The sequence below is a fragment of the Triplophysa dalaica genome, chromosome 15, assembly GCF_015846415.1.
Source record: "Triplophysa dalaica isolate WHDGS20190420 chromosome 15, ASM1584641v1, whole genome shotgun sequence".
In the NCBI taxonomy this organism is placed as follows: Eukaryota; Metazoa; Chordata; class Actinopteri; order Cypriniformes; family Nemacheilidae; genus Triplophysa; species Triplophysa dalaica.
The window spans coordinates 5,058,968-5,078,981 of NC_079556.1; the positions used below are offsets into that span (position 1 = coordinate 5,058,968).

Genomic DNA, 20,014 nt, shown 5'->3' on the forward strand with positions numbered 1-20,014 from the left:
CCAACACTTTTACATTACCATTGTGTAATTTATATTAAAGTTTCTGTGTATGAAATTTAGCAGCAATTTAGTGGTAAGGTTGTGAAGTGCAACCAATGGTTCACTCCATCCCTCCCTTTGGAAGCACTATGGTGGCTGCACAGAACTAAGACATCATCACATTTTCGTTTATATGCCGAAGGACATAACATACAGTATTTACGAAATGTGCTCTTTAGAGCAGATTGTCCGTTTAGGGCTAATGTAAAAAACAACTTTGATATTCCTACTTCCTTTTTGCATAGTAAAAAAAGAAAAAAAATATTGCATGTCCCATGCACCATTGAGCAAGAGGACTTATAAGGGTTATTTAAAATCCACCCACCTGTTTAGCCTTTGATTTTGTTATGGTGTCCGAAATGGGCTTCTTCTTCTCCTTCACAGCGCTTTTGGCAAACAGATCCACAAATTCGTCAAAGTCAACCAACGGCTCTTTAACGTTTTCCCATACCAAAGCACTTCTGGCATCCCTATGGGAGGGAAACAAATGAAAAATACAAGAATATTTGTTTCCGTTTTAGCATGTGTGACCTTGATCAAGCCTGAGCTGAATTTAAATCAACTGAAACGCCAACATTCAACATACACACCGCAAATACGTCTAGCATTCAATCAATGAGGCATATGATTACTTTTTGGTATGCAGCTGTATCCTGGTCCAGTAGAGTGGTTTCATGGGTTGTGGAGGCTCAATGACTGCCTTGAGGGGGGAAGTCTCTTGAGCCATCCCTGGAGGCATCAATCCTATGAAGGGTGGAGGTGGCCCAAAACCAGGAGGAGGAGGACCAAAGCCAGGAGGTGGAGGAGGAGGGGCTGGAGCCATACCTGGGAGAGGTGGAGGGGATGGAGCCATACCTGGGAGAGGTGGAGGCGGTGGAGCCATACCTGGGAGTGGTGGAGGAGGGGGTGGAGCCATACCTGGGAGTGGTGGAGGAGGGGGTGGAGCCATACCTGGGAGTGGAGGAGGAGGGGGTGGAGCCATACCTGGGAGTGGTGGAGGAGGGGGTGGAGCCATCCCTGAACGTGTAGGAGGCGGAGGCATACCTGGGAGTTGGGCTGAAGGTATTGATACGCCTGATGCTGAAGGTTGTGTAGCTGATGTTGTAAGGGGAGGGACTTCCTGTTTGGTTCTTTGGCAGGTGCAGACATAGGGCAATTCCATTGGCGAAGTGGCACTTTCACTTAATTTGGGAGTCCGTGCTTGGTCTAATAAAGGCAATAAAGGAGATTTGAAGGCTTCCTCGACTGGCGAGGTCTGAATGGCTTTTGCGTGCTTGAAAACTTGTTGTTCATTTACTTTATTCTGCGAATGTTTAATAGTCTGATTAAAACCAGCCACTTGTCCATCCCTTGTTCCAAACTTTGCGCTGTCCAAAAGTTTATTCTGTTTTTCCACATCCGATATTTCCGCGAGTAATTCTTCAATCATTCTCTCAAGCTCCTGAATGGAAACAGAGCTCCCTTCCGGAACGACCCCAGATTGCCCCGTGGATCCATCCTGCGTAGAGCAGAGGCGCAGAAAAGAAAGATTTTACATCCTTAAAAAGAAACAGCAGCATAGAATGAAAAACACAGACACCTCCTGTCAAGCTAACGCTACATTCGGCTGCACCGCCATGAGTTAATGCCTTGTTTTAGCGGATGTTAGTTTCTCCTCGGAGACTTAACTCACTTTTCTGAGGAATGGTATGTGTGTGTGTTTGTGAGTTAGGGTCTGTGTTTCCTAATAACACGGGCCAGGCACGCATGTGGCATCCCACAAGTCAATTAAAGCACTTTGGCTGATCGGCAAAACGTAGCGCTGCTTCCCGGATGAGGGCCAGAGACCGAGGCCAAGAAAATGAATGAGCTACCACAGACAACGTATAAAAATTAACACAACACATAAGAGATACACTAGGTTCAAACGCAAACACCGCAGAGTCACACATGCACACACACAACATCGAGGGTCAAGGAAGTCCAATGAGTCTAGACTCCAGAAGTCGTCTCCTAGGACTCCTAAAAGGCGAGCCGCAGAGTCTCTGGGAATGAGGAGGGAATGTTTTACCCTTTCTATTACACGGCTTCAAACGGCTTCAAAGAGCATGTGTGGGTGTGTGTGACTGGTTGGGGGGGGGTTACGGAGAACATATCACACACGTGGAATCTGGTTACGCACGCTGAGGACCCTGTCAGACTGAGAATGGAGACGCTTTCATTCACAAAATCCTGTTCTTCAGCCAGGCAGAAAGATGTTTGGAGAGTTTTGGCTCCAGAACTCTAGGCCTCGGGAATTCTAGGAGCCAAAAGACGTCGCTTCACGAAACTTGATATGGTCACATGTGTGCCAGTGCGTGATATGTGTACATTTATTTTAGTAAAAGGCCATATTTTGTAAAGATTTCATCGCGGACAAAACCACCAGAGGGCAGTAAAGCCATATCCTATTGAAAATCATTCTAAATCCCATTTATAGCTACACAATATTCCTAACTGAAGAACAAACTTGTAATTTGAGCGTGATTTAACTGCGGTAAAACAAGCAGTCATTTATCAGAGCTTAACATGATGGATCTTAAAAAGGAATGACATGCACGGAGTCTGCGGGACAGATGTTTAGTTTGGGGTAAAAGGATGCCATCAGGATGCAGTTTACAGAGGGTTTCCTAGCAACGATAAAGAGACGTACAGCTTATGAGGTGGTTAAGAGGATATTGTTGTTTCCAGATGGGAGATATGTGAAGCGAGATCAAAGGAAGCACAAACAAAACATACAAACGCGCACAAGCACACACAAACTTCTATTTCTAGTGGGGATGTAATAATGACGGTATTATTAGTATCCTTATAAACTAATCACCTGACATTTCCGCACCTGTGGTAAGGATGAGGCAAGAGCCCACAGTGTTTGCATTTTCCCAGGTGTTCTAATCTCATTGTGACCCACTGGAGCCCAGGTATACAGTTGCTCTGCCTGTATAAAAAGAGAAAAAAGAGAGTTGGCATGAAAAGAGCTGATCCTGGCATAATAAAAAGTAAAATGTGTTTAAACTGTATACACCACTCTAAAAATAGCCCTCTATTCCATAAACATTCCATGTAGGCGGCAAGAAATATTGTATCTGATGTTTTGTGGCAGCACTGTGTGTAGGGCGACCTCTGGTGGTAGACTGGAGAAGTACAGCTTTTAAATGCCACTGGCTAGTACAGGAACATAATAGGTGACATTTGTCTTGCTGACACTGCCAGCATGTTCAGATATTCAAAATGAAAGCCGTTGGCAAGGCTGACCACTCACACAGGCATGGGTTTGTGTGAGCATGAAGGCTGTGTTGTAGTGTTTCACTGAATGAATGTACACCAAGGTAAAACTACAGAGCTTGCTCCAAATTATGCTGCCTGTCAATCATCAGTTTGCAATTATGAAAAATATCTATTGCACTGATAAACATGTTTCTGTTAAAGGAACACTTTACCTCAAAATGGAAATTCTGTCATCGTTCACTCACTTTCTTGACATTTTAAACCTGTTTGACTTTCTTTCTTTTGCAAAACACTAAGGTAGTAAACTATTCTGAAGAATGTTGGTAACCAGAAACTGTTGGTCCCCATTCACTTCTATTGTATGGACAGAAAACCAATGCGAGTCAATGGGGAACAACGTTTTTTCTGTTGCCAACATTCTTCAAAATACCTTCTTTTGTGTTCTGCAGGAGAAATGGTTTGTAATGTCAAGGGTGTGTCACGAGCGTAATTTGTGGGTGTGACAGGTGGGAAATGTCCACACCACTTTTTGGAAGAAATAAAAAAATGCTAGCAGAAGGCTTGTATTGTTAAGGATCCATTTATATCTAAAACGTTTAAACCAATAAACAAGTGACATTTTTAGTCATAGAATAAACTGTTTTAAAATGTAATGCACCCCAACAGCCAAGTGACCTTCCCCAAATGATAGTTTTGGAGAGCTGGAGTCCCAATGGACGGACCGCCAGCTTTGTATGTTAAATATTCCCGACGAGTTAGGCCTATTAGAGAAACAATTTATTATAGTATTGTTTTTGTCCCCACCACTTTTCAAAACAAAGTGCACCACTGGGGTGAGTAAGTTATGACAGAAATACAATTTTGGGGCAAACTACTCCTTTAACAATTTTTGATATTTAATTAAATATTTGTATTATTTATATATTTTATATGTAAAATAATAATATATTATAATATTATAATATAATTTAATAATAATATATTAAAAGAAATATAATAATACAAATATGTAAGTAAATAGAAATACAGCACATATATAAAATATATTTGCATTTGGGTACAAATTATTGTTCCACTTCAGGTAATAAAATATATAGTATATATAAATAATCTCAAATAAATTTTATGTCAAATGACATGTTTTAGGAAGCCATGTCTTAAACCATACCGGGGTCATCAACACCCCCACGTGGACCAGACTGTCCCTTACGTAACTGTCTGTTGTGACAGACGATGTGAAGCGATAGTGAGAGTATTGATGTGAATGTTATCACAATACTCCCCTCCTGAAATCACAGCCAATGATATCACAGTATTAAGTCATGTTCCACAGTGTCTTAGGACAACAGCGTTATTGTGCCGTTATTTCAGTGAATGCAGCACTGTGTGTTAATGCGGAGCACAAGAAGATCGTCTGATGAATATCTAATATTATCTTCGTAATAACATCCACCTCTAAAACTATGGCTAATTTACTTTATTCATGCCAATTTTATGTTAAATGCGGGTTAACTGATAAAAAATGATGGAACCTTAAAGTATACAATATATGTGGCAAGTGCTACAAAAAAAGATTTTCTCCATTCAACTTTGTAAATGCTGCCTGATGAGAAATGCACAATTCTTCAGTAGTTAATCATTAAAACAGCCCAACTCATTTACATTATCACACAATTCTCAGCCATTAAGAGATCGCAAGGTCTATTTGGCTGCCAGCCTGACTCGACATATCACTGAAGCCTGTGAACGCCTGATGAATATGTTTAACGGAATGAGCTAAAGAGATGAATACAACACAGGGCATGTGACCCATCTTATGTAACCTGATCAGCAGATGGCTTATGCATGCAGATGTGTTCAGTTGAGTGTGTATAAGCACTGTTCGGGCACACATATTCAGATATACTGTATGTTTGTGAATGTGTGTGAGACATGGTCTATAAACACATGCCACACATTAACATCAGTGCTTAAATGGGTTAAAAAGTGTGTGCAGTTATGACTCAGAAGGAGGAAGGGAAAGTGTGTGCTAAATGTTTATCTGTCCAGACACAAATCTGCTTTGGCAGGCGGAGCCAAAGGATAACAGGAATGAGAGAGAGCGAGAGGTCAGTTCATAAAAAATGCAGGTCACATGCAGTAGGCTGGCCAAGCACAGAATCATGACAACATTACAGATCAGTCATGAGACAAAATGTATATTTCGACCCAACTAGACAAAACCAACTATTGCATATTTGCAACTTTCCACAAATCGATCTCAGAAAATCTCTTCAACATGCATTACGTGGATCTCTCTGTATCACAAAGCTATCACATACAAAGTTATCCCGCTGAGATCATCTCACATCTGCTCAGACAGAATTGTCTCTGTGGGTTGTTCGACAAAGTGTTACAGAATGTGTGAAATTTGGCACTTTTTTAGTAACACTCATCAACAGCTTTTCTGCTTCTTCCTTATTCTATTATCTGGATCACGCCTGACTCGCGTCACCAAAACCCTTCACCAAAACCCTTGTCTTTATAAATAATCATCATCATCAAAATAATTATCAAAACGTTGACATTCATGCACAAAAATGACTATTTTCATTTTATTCCAGAGTACTTCAACATAATCTTTCATTTTATAAAACTTGTCAGAAGTCAATGGTCGATAGTGAGTCCCAAGGCGGCTTATAATACATGATTCATCATTCAACTGTCAGTTTAAGTGGGTCATATGTCCGGTATTAATTCATATGTCATCATGTGGCAAACTATATTAGCAACAAGAGTGAACATACTGTATATCAAAAGACAATTCACAGTCATAAAGGGACATTCCACTTTTCCACAAATGCATGAGTTTGAAGTTTAATAAAACGTTGCAACAAAAAATAATAAATTTGTTATCCATACCTGAAAAGTGGGCTTGTCCGTGACATCACTTCCTGCATGCGGTTCCCTGAGGCAGTCACTGAAGGGCTGTAAAATTCCTAGATCCAAAATACGGGAACAGAACCTCTCAACTTCCTGTGCGCCACTGTCACCTTCAGTACAACCCCACTGCGTAAGACACCTCTCCAACAGCGAGCGACCTGTTAAAGAAAAAAGACCTACATTTATAAAAATGTGCAACAAAAGGTTCTTCGCAGCAATGTTGAATGTTCATTCAAATGTTTTAATAAGAATCATTTCTTTCTCCCTCTATTATAGTCTAAAGAACCTTCTGTCATGACAAAGGAGCTGCAACAAAGTTGTTTTTATAAAAAAACGGTTCTTCTATGGAACCATGAAGTACCTTTTTTACAGAGTATAAACTCAAAACAATATGGGAGATCAGATCAGTATGCATTGGTATGCAACTGCTTTAAACATGAAAAATGAAGAACTGTAGCTTTAAACCAGAAACAAATAGAGTGGAAATTACTTGAAATAGAGATCCAAGATCCATCATTCATAGTTAGTCTGAAATCTGAATTGGGTAAAGCCATTTCTGTAAACCGAAGTGCATGCAAGTGCATTATTAACTGGCATAAACTCCTCCATCCAGAACATGAATGTACACATAAACTTCCTTTCTCTCATTTATCAGATAGACACAAACTCAATACCTCACCCCAAAGTCCTCCATCACTCTAGTAGAGAGAATTATTCTGTGCCGCATCAATAAAAAAATCTACAAAACATGACTCTTGTTTTCCTGTTACTTTATTTCCTTTTAATCATATACTGTCGACTGAGCAAACTAAAAAGCTATCAAATAGAGTGGCTACAAGATTGTTAGTCATCATATTTAAGATGACCATACCTTAAGTCTGGACTGTGTGCAAAACTTCAACCAAATCTCTATTTATCTTTCTATGTTCTATCTGATCTGTCCAAGTTCAACCTTCATGAAGGGTTTGTCAAGAGCAGCGTGGTGTTCATGTGTGTTTGTTTGTGTATGAATGACTTCGTGTAGAATTCAGATTCAATGAGGCAGAAGCCAAAGCTCTCTCAGCCAGTAGCCAAAGTGTGTCAGATTGCGTTTCTGTAGGATTGTGTGTGTGTTTGCATATTTGAGAGCTAGATCTGATGTATTTTGACTTCACTGCACACTAAACCTTGGAAACAACAAAACAGAATTTAACGGTAGGAAAATAACTAAATATCTTAATGGAACATGATCTTTACTTAATAACCTAAAGATGTTTGGCATAAAAAAAATCAATCATTTTGACCTATACAATGTACTGTTGGCTATTGCTACAAATATACATGTGCTACCAATGACTGGTTTTGATGTCCAAGGTTTGGAATCAAGGTTTTGAAAAGTTTGAGATCTCAGAATTAGATTACCACGTTTGATTCCTCATGAGGAATCTTCTCATTCAATCTCTTTCATACTGCATTTAGTACCTTGTACCAAAAAGCATCCTCACCTGAAAACACATCTGGAAAGATTGTTGATGTTTTCCCGGGTCCGATGGTCTGAAAGCCTCTTTCTATAAGTTCTGAGCGACCATGGATGGCTTCATCCCATTCGTCATGACAACCCACCGGCCCCGCAATGCTGCAGGACCTCTGTCTTCGTGCTCTCCAGCTGCCAGCTTTGTGTGACCCTTGACCAAAGCATAACTCTAATCCGACCCTGCGAGGGCACATCGGGCTGGGTGAAGGAGTGGTGCATGGTGAGGTGAGCTGTCTTGTGGTCGTCTTAACATACGAGGTCTGTATTGTGGGATACGGTTTAACCCCAAGGTTTGTACTGGATGTTCTGCGAGGTTGTGACCCAGGGCCCAAAAAACTCTCAGATGTCCACTGTGCGAAAGATGCGGCGCTGCTTTTCCGTCTTCTCAGGATGATCTTCTCTCGCTCTTCTTCATCATCTTCACATGGTTCGACATTCAGCTCCACACTACTAATGCTCTTCTGTTGCATGGTGTTTGACATAGCGATGAACTGGGGGTCATCGAGACGAATGTTGGCAGATGAATTTAGGCCAATCTCTAGGCTTTGGGTCAGGCTGTTGTTACCATAGATACAGTCTTCGAGTGGCAAAGATAGTAACGAACTCTCAAAAACATCCTCTGTACTCTCGTAGGAGGTGGTTGTTGCCGTGGTATCCTGAAAACTATAGTTACTGGTTGATTTGTAAACAGCTGTGATATCTTGTGTGCTACATGTATCCGGCATGTTCTGTTTATTTGTAATATCAGTATTCTCTCCATTAGATTCCACTTTAATAATCACATCTCCAACAGATTCTCCACTACGTTTAAAGTTTTCTACACTCTCTAGTTCACTCATACAAGAAACCATCTCTCCAGCTCCACTAACAGGAACCTCTGTGACCAAATCCTGACCCTCTGACCCTACCTGTACCTTCTCCCCATCACCACAATTCTGGTCCCCTGCGATACTTGTCATTTGATGTTGCTCACTGATGGTTCTCTGGATATCCGACAGCAGATCGTGAGTCTCGGCTGCCGAGTGAAAGCTGTAGAGGTCCGTATCCGACCCTGAGCCCTCCGTCTCTCTTCCGACATCATCTTCCGTTGTGTCTAGAGTCGACTGCCTGCTTTCGGCCGTGAGTTGCTTTCGATCGAGCTTACTATCAGAAGTCGGATCCTCCAGCTCATCCCCCGATATGCCACCATTATTGCTGCCATTGGCGTCAACATTGTTAATCCTAATACCAGCATCCAGCACATCCTCTTTGGATAACCCTTTCCGGGAGAGCCCTGTTCGCATGCGAATGTTTGAAAACACTGAACCTTTAGAGCCTTCTGATTTGGATTTCTTCTTGCTTGAGTCGCTTGATAATTTGCTGGCTTTGCTATGGGACTTCTTAATCTTCTTGGGGCGTTCATGCTCCTCACCGCACGCCCCAGCACCTTCATCCCCAGACTTCTTCTGTTTTGCCTCTTGATTTCCCATGGTCCTTAGAAGGCGCACACCTTTAGCGATCAGGCCATGTTGGGAACGCGTGTGTTCGGATAGACTTTCCCATTCTCTTGGCTTCTCTCTCTTCTCCCCCACTCTTTCTAATCCATCTCTCTCCACAGAGGAAAGGAGCAGCTGCGATGATGTGAGCCGTGACGCTGCGCCCGAGGACTGCCAGAGAGACAGCTCCCCCTGCCTCCCGGTCTCTCCCTCTCTGTCATCAGTTCGCTCTGTCAGGTCGCATAACGGGCTGCTGGAAGAGCGGCTTAACTGAGCATGTGCAGGGCGACCCTGTGAGCGTGAGGACTGGTGCTGATGTAAGTCTGAGTGTTGCTGCCGGTGTAATAGCTGTTGCTGTTGTCTTCTGATGAGATTTGTGAGGCTGCTTTTTCTCCTCTCCGTACGTCTCTCTCTGAATGGAGAGGAGTGGAAACTCTCTCGCAGTACGGGTAGCTGTGTCTCTATCGTCTGGATGGTTTGCATCTTGATTCAAATGCCTTGAGTTACACACGTGTTGACAGACCTAAAGGGAACGAAACAAAGAATGATACAATTTAATACAGTAAACACAGTGCATACAGTAAAAGTGAGTAAAATAATTCTGTGTTAGGCTTGAAAAAGTAAGTACAATGTGTCAATACTTTTTATAAAGTACCAAGTAACATTTCTTTTGCATTGCACTCATTCGAATTGTAGGCTAACAATGCTATGGAATAGAAATTAAGCCCACAGTATTCTATCCAATTATATTTTTTACCTTCTTCATTGAAAAGTAAATCTGAAAAATCAGTCAGCTCCTAAAGGATTGGTTTCCATTTTTCGGAGTAAATTAAATCCATTTGCACAGGGAATGTTTGATAATAGCACTGGATTTGTATTTGTGTGTGACACAGTGTGCCAGCACAGCATCATGTGAGCTAAAAGACTGATCTCATGAACTGATGTGTGACTGTGGCCAGCACGCCTGAAATCAGCATTATTCCTAAACCTTGTGAGATTCACACTTTAACAGATTTAGACAATATGGATTTAATCCAGTACACAGTTTACATTTACCGTTTAACTGCAGAATTACAACCGACCTAAGCATCAGAAGTCAAAGTGTAAAATCTCTTAGTCTTTAGTAGCCTACTACTTCAACAGATATTCATATCTAAAATATGCCCCTGAACAGATTTCCGGGCAAAATGTAAATGCAAGTCTTTGGACGTGAATCTATTTTGGTTCGATGTTCAAACTCATTGAGCGATTGAATGATTCCTGTGTACACAAAATGTATTGATAAGATGCAACTTTGATAAATATAAAATGGTTCATAAATTACTTAATATTTAGGTCACTTAAGAAACATTTATACACACAAAGCAAACTGTAGTAGATGCTTAGAAAATGCATGTTACAACAAATGCAATTTGGTTTAATAAATGATTGTATATATCTTTGCGTTACATATACGGTAAGTGTAGTTAAAGTGTTCACATAGTTTTGTATTCACAACATTTAGTGCTCTAATTAAAAACGAATCCAGAAAGTAACCGTTTAAGTAATCTTAACTGATCAGTACAAGACAAAACATTATAGAAGACCTTTCAACCAAAAACAGAAATAAGAAAACATGCATACTTGCCTCTGTGGAGTCTCTGGGGAATTGTGAGAACAAGTATTTGTGATATTTGCTGGGCTGCTCCTATTCCTCGATCACATGAAGATTCACAGATCACATGGCATCCCTTCCTATTACATACTCCCAAAAATTGATACAATAGACACTCTCTTACACACACTTGATTATACTTCATAATTACACACACACACTTTCTTACGATCTCTCACATGTTTTTTTATGCCTTAACAAATCAAACAAAAGTTTTCATGAATGTATACAAAGAGCACCGACACATTTTAAAATGTCAAATTTATTTTGAGAAACAATTTGAAGGATAAAAATGCGTTTTGTCCTGGGCTGTATTTTTGTAACATTGAACAGTAATCACAAATCTAACATAAACTTTATCATTAAACTTTGACTTGTACACTGCCAATCTGAAACAAAACAAGAACACCATCACAAACATCGCACCGCACAGAAGCTCAATTGTTTACTTTGATCTCACAGGGCTTTACAAAACATACAGCCTTTTTTGCTATGTACTGTACTGTAAAATTAAAATATATCAGAATAAACCATATTTGTGTTTGAATACAAATGAGGAATAAATTACAAACCAGGCAACTTTTCACGACTCTCAAAAGCACTGGAATAGAGTTGAACTGAATTGTAGATGAATTTATATACCTACTAGGCATGTAAGAGGGAATGTAACCTCTCCTTTTTTTATTTGACATCTCTTTAATCGCACAGACCCACAGTGCAAAATGTCAAATATTGCAAGTATGATTGACAGTTCAGTATTTGCACAATGTGCTTTTTTCTTAAGCGAATCTGCTTAAAATCTGCTTAAAAAAATACCAGTACATTTTTAAAGGTCCAAAAGATTTAGATCACTTTATGCTACTTCGCTCTTTTGGGACATTCCCAATTCATGCTGGGTTGTTATGAATCATAATATAAGGTGTGTTCCAGCTGAAGTGCATGCTTTCGTTAAAGCAACGGGGCAAAAAAAAGCATTTTTCTCAAATGTTTATAATGATAATATACAGTAATTTGTAATGAAAAGACAATGTGTTACATTTCAAAAGAATGCAAAGCAATTTTACAAGTCTCAAATTTTTGGAATCCACAGTATATTGAAGGATGACACATACAAAAAAGGCGATGATAAACCATACAGTTTGGCAAATTTCATTTACAAAGTTTAGATTCAGCTAGGCTAAGAGTTAAGGGAATTAAACCCCATTGCGCTAATGCAAAAATGTGAATGTCTGTTAAACATTTCCAAAAACATTCGTATAATTTCACAGCCAGCCCAGTGTGATCAGTGCACAACTCCAAAGTCCAAACAAATACAAATGTGCACTGAAGACCTATATACTAGCCAATGAAATACTAGTATCAAAACAATGTAAACAACCACAATTTGTACAAGAGCAGCTTAAGGAAGTGCTGTTTTATAAAGAACCAAAAAAATCCTCTCAACAGGAAAGAAAAAAAATCTACAGACTGATCAACTGTGGCTCACATGTTGCAGAACATTTACAATTATTTAGACAGGAAATACACTTCACCTCAGTCGTCTCACGGTTTCACGGAAATCTCCAAATTTCACTTGCAAAATACATACCTTTTTATTAGCCACTGTGTAAATACTCTAATATACACTGTTGTATTTAAAATCCATTTCTTTCTGTTCATCAACAAGCCTGACGCATCTAATATTCAACCCCAAAATATAAACAGGTAATCAAGAGTATTGTTTTGCCATCAACACTCTGAGGTTTCAAATATACACAGTCCATAAATATACGTTTTGTGTAGCTGTGAAGAACGCCTGAACGTTGGCACTGCAGATTAGCAAAAGGCATATAAAAGTCCAGAGGAAGTACTTTGAGCAAGAATTGCACTTGCGCAGTTGTTATTGATTGTTACTATATGGTTACCACAGTGCCTTTAAATGGTTTAATCTATTGATTCAGGATCATTAGAGACTGAACTAAACATTCCTATGAGCTTTTAGTATATACTGTATAATACAGATACACATGAAACCCACTTCGAAGCGCCAATCTACTGGCACTGTGACTACACTCCTCACTTGGCGGCCATCTTTGAAACCCCCCCAGGCAGTTATTCTAGTACTATTTACTTGAATGGGGAAAACAGATATCTTTAAAATCACTTGTTGAGGTCACACTTAAACAACATACTTCCAACCAACTATTAAACGTGACATCAACTGTACCATAAATTCTGCTTTTAGACAAAAAACACTTTTCCATGTTCCTTCAGCAACTGCCTAAAGTCTGGCAAAGATCTCACAACCCTTTGTAATGAGCCCTCCAACAGAGTCTTTACGATTGATGATTGGCTCTTTTTAGTGAAGATGGGACTTTCTTCGAAGGGGCCATAGAGGAGCAGCATCTGCCTGCACTTTCTGGACCGCATTCCCTGTTGAAAAAAACAGCATATGCTGGGATGGGTATGTGTTGATGCTGATTTGACCAGCTTAAATCCAACATCAAAACATACCAAACCATTTGCTGGGTTTTTCAACAGGGTTTCTGGGGACGCATTTCTTGGACCCTAGGTTTTTAGCAACAACGGAAGCGACGAGTGCATCTGCATGTTTTTCTGAAGTATAGACGACAATAAGAGTCTGAGTTTAAATGTCAATTTTTGTTTTGTTTAACATTAAAAACAAACGTGAAAAATTTAATTTGAAAGTTAATGTAGCCGATGTAGTCTTGAATGCGCTATATAGCCACAATATAAGCTTTTACTGCTGTAAAACAAGTTGTAGATACATTTGTTTAACAACGTCGTAGCACGACTGGCAAGCTTATTTTGATTTAGTGACTATGGGATGATTATTAATCCTAGGCATAGACAGAACAACATTTAGTACTTTGTTGTGAAACCTTGTTAACTATAGAGAGTTGAACATGTTCAGCTGAATGTTCATTGTTTCATTCAAGTCTCTCTCTTTCTCTCTACCCTTTTATCTCTATAAGGAGTCAATGAAAACGTCATCAATGAAGTTTGTGAATTTAATGAGGTTGGTCATTAATGAAGTGTTGAATGGTCAACATTTTATTTGTGTGTTCAACTGTTAATTTGTTATTTTATCTTAAATCTGCCCTGAGATATCATTGTGTCTTCACTCTGTACTTGAAATGTGGTCAATATAGTGACTGAAAAGGCTTTACGATGATTTACTGTTTATTTTACTTGATGTGTTATTATATTATGCTAGTTACTCACAATAATTACTCAATATTAAGCTGCAATAAGATTTAATTGTAATAGGTAGAAAACCTTAATTAAACTCTCAGTAGTTATAATTGGGTGGAAAACTGTCTTGTGCACTTCAAAAAACATGGTTTCTTGAGACCGAACTCCGATTTGCTAGGTGGCGCTGTCACAAAAAAGGTCCTAGAAGTGCGGTCAAAAAAAAGTGCATGTCCTGGAATTGCGGCCTCCGGCATTGAAGTCGGATGATATTGCCATAGTGCGCGCTTTACTTTCCCCCATTCATAATAATAGCACTGCAGTCTTATTAATAGTCTTTGCTATATCTGTATGCAAATTATCTCCACCCACATATCTATTTTTGCTATGTGGAATCGGTAGGTATATTCCTGTGAAATCTCACAGCCTGCCTCGAATGAAAAGTCGGTTTGTTTTTCTGCTCATCCCAACGGCACAGCAAAATCATCTTAAAAGTGGTGCGAAAAGTCTTGTTGCAAAGGGCGTAGCACATCGGATTTACCGTACTGTTAACATAGCATAGCCAATAACCTAACGCCCAGAGGTTCTCAGGTATGCAGCCGTTGCAAAAAGTGTTCACTAGCACCATAATGTTATACGGTGTCCATGTTATGATGAAGGCAAAAAGAATCGCACTTAGAGTTTGTGCCGCTTTCTTTTCTTTAATTAGCGACATGCGCTTCCGTTTGGTGATTTGTGTCCTCGCGCGGGATGCGAAGCGCTTTGCAAGCACCGCCTCTTTGAAAGTGATGGGTACTGGTGGAGATTTTATGGTGGTGTTTCTACCATCTGCGCTGGGATCCACGCTAGTCGTTGACGGCTGTATGGTGGACATAGACTGAACTTTGCTGATGCTTCCGACGAAGCGCTTGCTGCCGTTGGTGATGGAGCGCGAGATGCTGCCGTCATTCTCCCGAGGGGAGCGTAACGGATCTTCTTCTGACGCTGCGTTTAAATCCTCACAGGAAGTCACCTGAGAGTTCACAGCCGCCCTCATGCCGGGCAGGTTGAGGACGAGGGAGAAAATCGCTCGCGTGGTGGGCGGCGCGCTCTCATCTTCATCAGATGAGCCCGAATGATCTACCGAAAGTCCAACTTCGTTGTTGTTCCAACTATCGCTACTGCTTTGATCTGGTTCTCGTTGTGGTCCACCTTTATCTCTGCCACTAAACTTCCACCCCCAGCAATAAAAACGCCCGCTCAGTCCGCGCCTGTGGCCAGGTTGGCCCAGTTCAAAGCTGCTGCAGCTTCTTGAGCTTTCCCTGGTGGCGTGGAGGTGGAATCGCGGCCGTTCTGTTGCCGCGAACCGTCCAATGGAGCCTTGCAATCCCGCAAGTTCCCGAGAGCGGTTCTCTGTTTCTCTGTATATTCGCCAGTACAGGACGCTCATTATTGTCACAGGCAGATAGAAAGCTGCCATAGCAGTGCAAAATGTTATAATGGGCTCGGAGAGAAACTGTATGTAGCATTTGTCAGGAGGGACTGTCCTTTCGCCTACAAAGTACTGCCAAAACAAAATGGCGGGCGCCCAAAGTATGATGGACACAAACCATGCCAGACCGATCATCACCCCTGCCCGCTTGGTGGTACGTTTGGCACGGTACGTCAGAGGGCGTGTAATGGAGAAATACCTGTCAAAGCTAATAACAAGAAGATTCATAACAGATGCGTTGCTGGCCACGTAGTCTATAGCTAGCCAGAAATCACACGCCCAGTTTCCCATTGCCCAGTGGCCCATGACGATATAGGTTGTGTACAGGTTCATTGAAATGACGCCAATGATGAGATCGGCGACAGCCAAACTCAAAAGAAAGTAGTTGTTAACTGTTTTGAGCTGCCGATTGACCTTGAACGACACCATGACCAAGATGTTGCCAATAATAGTAATAAGTGAAAGAAGTCCCGTAAACACCACAATGATGATAACCTGCCACAGCGAGTGACCGCCCAGTGGATCGTAGGATTGACCTTCGACTTCACTCCCATTAAGTTTGTAAACCGCACTGAGGTTGATGAAACTCGTGTTCTGGAGATCTGGCCATGGAGAGGCCGATGGGTAGAGTCCTTCTTCCAGGATGTCGGTTGGTGTGTAGAAGCCCAACTCGGTGCTGTTGGAATCCATCGTGCAGTCCGGGCATATTCTGAGAAAAACAGAAAACATTTTAAGATTCATTTCACATTTATTTTGAAAGTTAACAGTACAACTGCTCTCTAAATAATATAGACTGCTTTGTAAAGATTGAAGATTTATTTGGCAGTGTGGACTTGTTGAAAATAAATTCTGTTATTCTTACTCTAAACAATGTCATGCTCTAATTTATCTACGTACAAATCCATATTATAATTGCCATTCACACTATAATTCTGCTTTTATTTTTTCACCACAATGTTGTTTTTGAGTTTATAGTCATTTCTGTGTTAAAATTACATTTTCAAACATTTATAAAATGGCTCTCCGTGTTGCTTATATAGACATCACTCACAATATTTGTTTTGGAAAATTTTTGAAGACTTGCTATGGACGTCTGTCGTTTTAAATTGGTGTAACTGGTATTTTCTGCATCTAGCCACACATATAAACACAACCCTCACAGAAACCTTTCTGCATTTTTATATATTCATGCGAGCATCATTTATGTTTAATAATCAATGGCCCTCAGGTTTTACTATCCTTGTGGGAACAACATTTTTTTTTACACGTTTTCATTACACATTTTAATTTTGCATTAATTAAAATTAAAATGAATGAATAAATACAAATGTAAGCTGTAAAACAGTACCTGTGATAAGAGAAAACATTTTTATCTACACTAGAGGGCGATGTTGTTCTATTACAGCACAAAGTCAAGTATTAAAATCACAACTATAGAAAAACGTGTGTAGAATAACTTGTGTAGATTTTTTTAGATGATATGTATTCATATTTAAGGTTTAAATATTCATTAAATTAATTATAATTTTGTATAATATTTTAATTGAGGTATTTATCATTAAATATCATCACTATATGTCAACACAAACACGAATCTGGAATTTTCTACAATAACCAACAATTTATTTTAATACATATTATACAAAAATTATCTACATTTATGCTTGTTTGTTGTACTTATTTAAGACTAGAAACAGTTAAAGCTGTTTGTGACACCCATTCTCTCAGCGTGCAGACACGCAAGAAGCAGGAGAAATGTTAATGTTAAAAAACATAAAAAATTGTGTTATTTACTTGGATTCAGGGAGTGGAACTTCTTTCGAATGTTTCCCAGAATGCCTCGCTCAAACACACAGTTAATCTAGTTGATCGAGGCAGAGGATAGAATGTAACTGGCTCGTGGCCACGGACAGCTGCATGCGTGTCTCCACTCTGAAAATTGAAAATGACGCTTCTTTCCTGACAAGATGTAACAAACACAAACACGCTCGACGTACTGTCTCCACCCTCTTTCTGTCAAACAACCTCCCTAAGTAGGAAACACAACAGGGGGTCTCGCTCTTTCTCTCCCGCACACATTCAGAATATGAAAAATATATCAAATCCTTAGGGCCGGGAGGGAATGCTCACAATCACAAAGCATAGATAAAATACAAGTAGCCAGTATTACTAAATATAGTCATCATACACTTAGCAACAAATAAAAGAAAGAAGCTCGTTTGAATGAATAAGATGCCACTTTCTTCGAGTTTCTTCTTTTTTGCTTGATAAGACAAGCAGGGTGAGAAGGAAGACTGCTATTAAAGATGTATATTACATAATCACATAATCTGATGATCGCACATAGTTATATCACATTCACACATCAGATCGTCAGTCTGATGCCATATATGGGAATTGAATGTTTTGAAATGTAAAAAAAGAATAGATTTGGCTGCTGGTGCTGTACATGGACACGTACACAGACACAAATGGGAGCCAGAGGTAATAGCTATTAGATTTGATCTCAACTCTCTAACAGAAGAAGCAAAGAAGTGATAAGACCGAAATATTATGGACAAAATAGCCCACATACTCTCTCACTACTATTTATAGATGTTTAGGTAAAATGATCATTTTTGTTTCATTATGTGAACAAAAAACAATATTCCTCCAAAATTTCAAATAAAAATATAGTTTCTAATTGCACTTATTGTCAGATAATGAAAACTGAAGAAACCAGTCAAAGTAACAGAAAAGATGCTCTGTGTTTTTTCAGACCTCAGATCCGGCAAGAAGTTCATACACTTTTAAGCAATAGAGCAATAATAAGTACACATGTATTTAGGAAAAGTAAAAAATATCTATTTTATTTATAAATATAAATAATCGATGACCTCGTTTTTTATCATAGTTTTCATGTGTCTTGTCAGTCTTTCACATCACTGTTGGATGACTTTATGTCACTCCTGAGTTTCTTTTAATTTATTTAACAGACACCAGACTGGAATGGCCACAGTACATCTAGAAATGCTGATTAAATGAAAATTTGGTATTTTAATATTTTTTCCACGGCTGTAGGTCATATAGTCTTTGCATGAAGTTTAAAAGAGTTCCCTTTCTGTCGGTCTCTCGACGTTGTGTCGAGAACGACAGATGGGGTTCGCCCTTGAGAACCAATCAACTCTGACTACTATAGAAAAGGCCAATGAAATTTGGCGAATGCAATTTGCATGCCGGGCTCCGCCCCCGGAAATCCGGTATAAAAGGAGGCCGGCGTGCAGCATTCACTTACCTTTTGTTCTTCAGAGCCATCGCTCATGAGTACAACTCAGGATTCAATCCTCTACAACTACACGCTGGTGCTACGACGTGTTACAGCGGATCGTCCCTTTCTGCAGCGACCTTCCCCTGGGCGTCTCGGCGGTTCCGGAGGTGTTAGAGATTTTTTCTAAAAGTCCTTTTCAGGACTGACTGAGCATTCTCCAGCGCGGCATGTCCCGCTGTTCTCTTGGGTGCGGCACCCTCATCGAGGAGGGGGATGGACACGATCGCTGCATTAGGTGTCTGGGCGTCCAGCACACTGAAGCAGCGTTCGTTGACACATCTGCCTGCACTGCGGGCAGATTGTCATTCAGAAGTTGCGGTCACGGGTGGCTGTCTTCCTACGGGAACCAGCCACCATTTCGTCTGCTACCCGGGCTGTGACATCTGTGGCTACGGCCCCGATGACCACCCACGTTAGCAGCGTTAGTGATACGGGGAACTCTGCGAACGTAAACCCGCCAGCCAAGTGCTCACGGGCCGATCGCACCCCGATTCGCTCTTCTGAACGTTCCCCAACCGGCGGTGGCATACCGTCCGGATCCTCACGCACACACTCGGAAACGATGTGTGACGTAGATGAGATGTCGCTCGCAGCATCGGAGGGAGACTGGCATCCGACTCTGCCGAATCCAAACTCCACCCCCAGCGGTCGAGTTCAGGAGGAAGCAGAAGTGATGTCATCCGTGCTAACCCGGGGATACGTGGTTCCCGAGGTCGGTGCGCGGTGCAAACCGCGCCCACCCCGGGTGCCATGTTTTTCCCGGAGGTGCATGAGGAGCTGTGTAAAACTTGGAACGCTCCTCTCACGGACCGTTCCAGTGAAACCAGCTCCGGCTCCCTTACTTCCCTCGATGGTGAGGCAGCCAAGGACTGCGTCGAGATCCCCCGGGTGGAACGTCCGCCTGCGGTGCACCTGTGCCGCGGACGGCTACCACCTGGGGGGGGATCGACCACTCCTACCGTCCAAAGCACGTAAGACTTCGGCATCACTGGTGTCGAAAGCTTGCGATGTTGCGGGCCAGGCTGCCTCCTCTCTCTATGCCTTGGCCATCCTGCAGGTCCGCCAGGCCAGGGCGTTGAGAGGGCTCCACGAGGGTAAGGCCGACCCGGGTATAATGCAGGATCTCCGTGCCACCGCTGACAGCGCTCTACGGGCGACTAAGGCGGCGGCACGGGCCCTGGGTCGGACGATGTCC

The 20,014-nt window shown here is 41.1% G+C and overlaps 2 protein-coding genes across 5 annotated transcripts in view; both read right to left on the bottom strand.

Moving 5' to 3' along the window:
* The window catches only part of fmn2a (formin 2a), a 31,569-nt gene extending 21,866 nt beyond the window's left edge, over positions 1–9,703 (bottom strand). For 2 of the 3 annotated variants that reach the window (XR_008909183.1, XM_056768797.1), the window contains exons 1-5: positions 7,692–9,703; positions 6,187–6,365; positions 2,882–2,995; positions 672–1,537; positions 365–509 (exon numbers count right to left, since the gene is read on the bottom strand). Coding sequence is in view for 2 of the 3 variants with exons in the window: in XM_056768797.1 (XP_056624775.1) it covers positions 365–509; positions 672–1,537; positions 2,882–2,995; positions 6,187–6,365; positions 7,692–9,678 (3,291 nt within the window). In the remaining variant the exon portion in view is untranslated. The remainder of the gene's footprint in view (positions 1–364; positions 510–671; positions 1,538–2,881; positions 2,996–6,186; positions 6,366–7,691) is intronic. The other variant, XM_056768798.1, reaches the window with a different exon arrangement.
* A 4,143-nt stretch (positions 9,704–13,846) lies between these two features.
* chrm3a (cholinergic receptor, muscarinic 3a) overlaps positions 13,847–20,014 on the bottom strand; it is a 72,683-nt gene continuing 66,515 nt past the window's right edge. For both annotated transcript variants that reach the window (XM_056768775.1, XM_056768774.1), the window contains one exon: positions 13,847–16,221. In XM_056768775.1, coding sequence (XP_056624753.1) covers positions 14,427–16,202 — 1,776 coding nt within the window. In that variant the 5' untranslated portion in view covers positions 16,203–16,221 and the 3' untranslated portion in view covers positions 13,847–14,426. The remainder of the gene's footprint in view (positions 16,222–20,014) is intronic.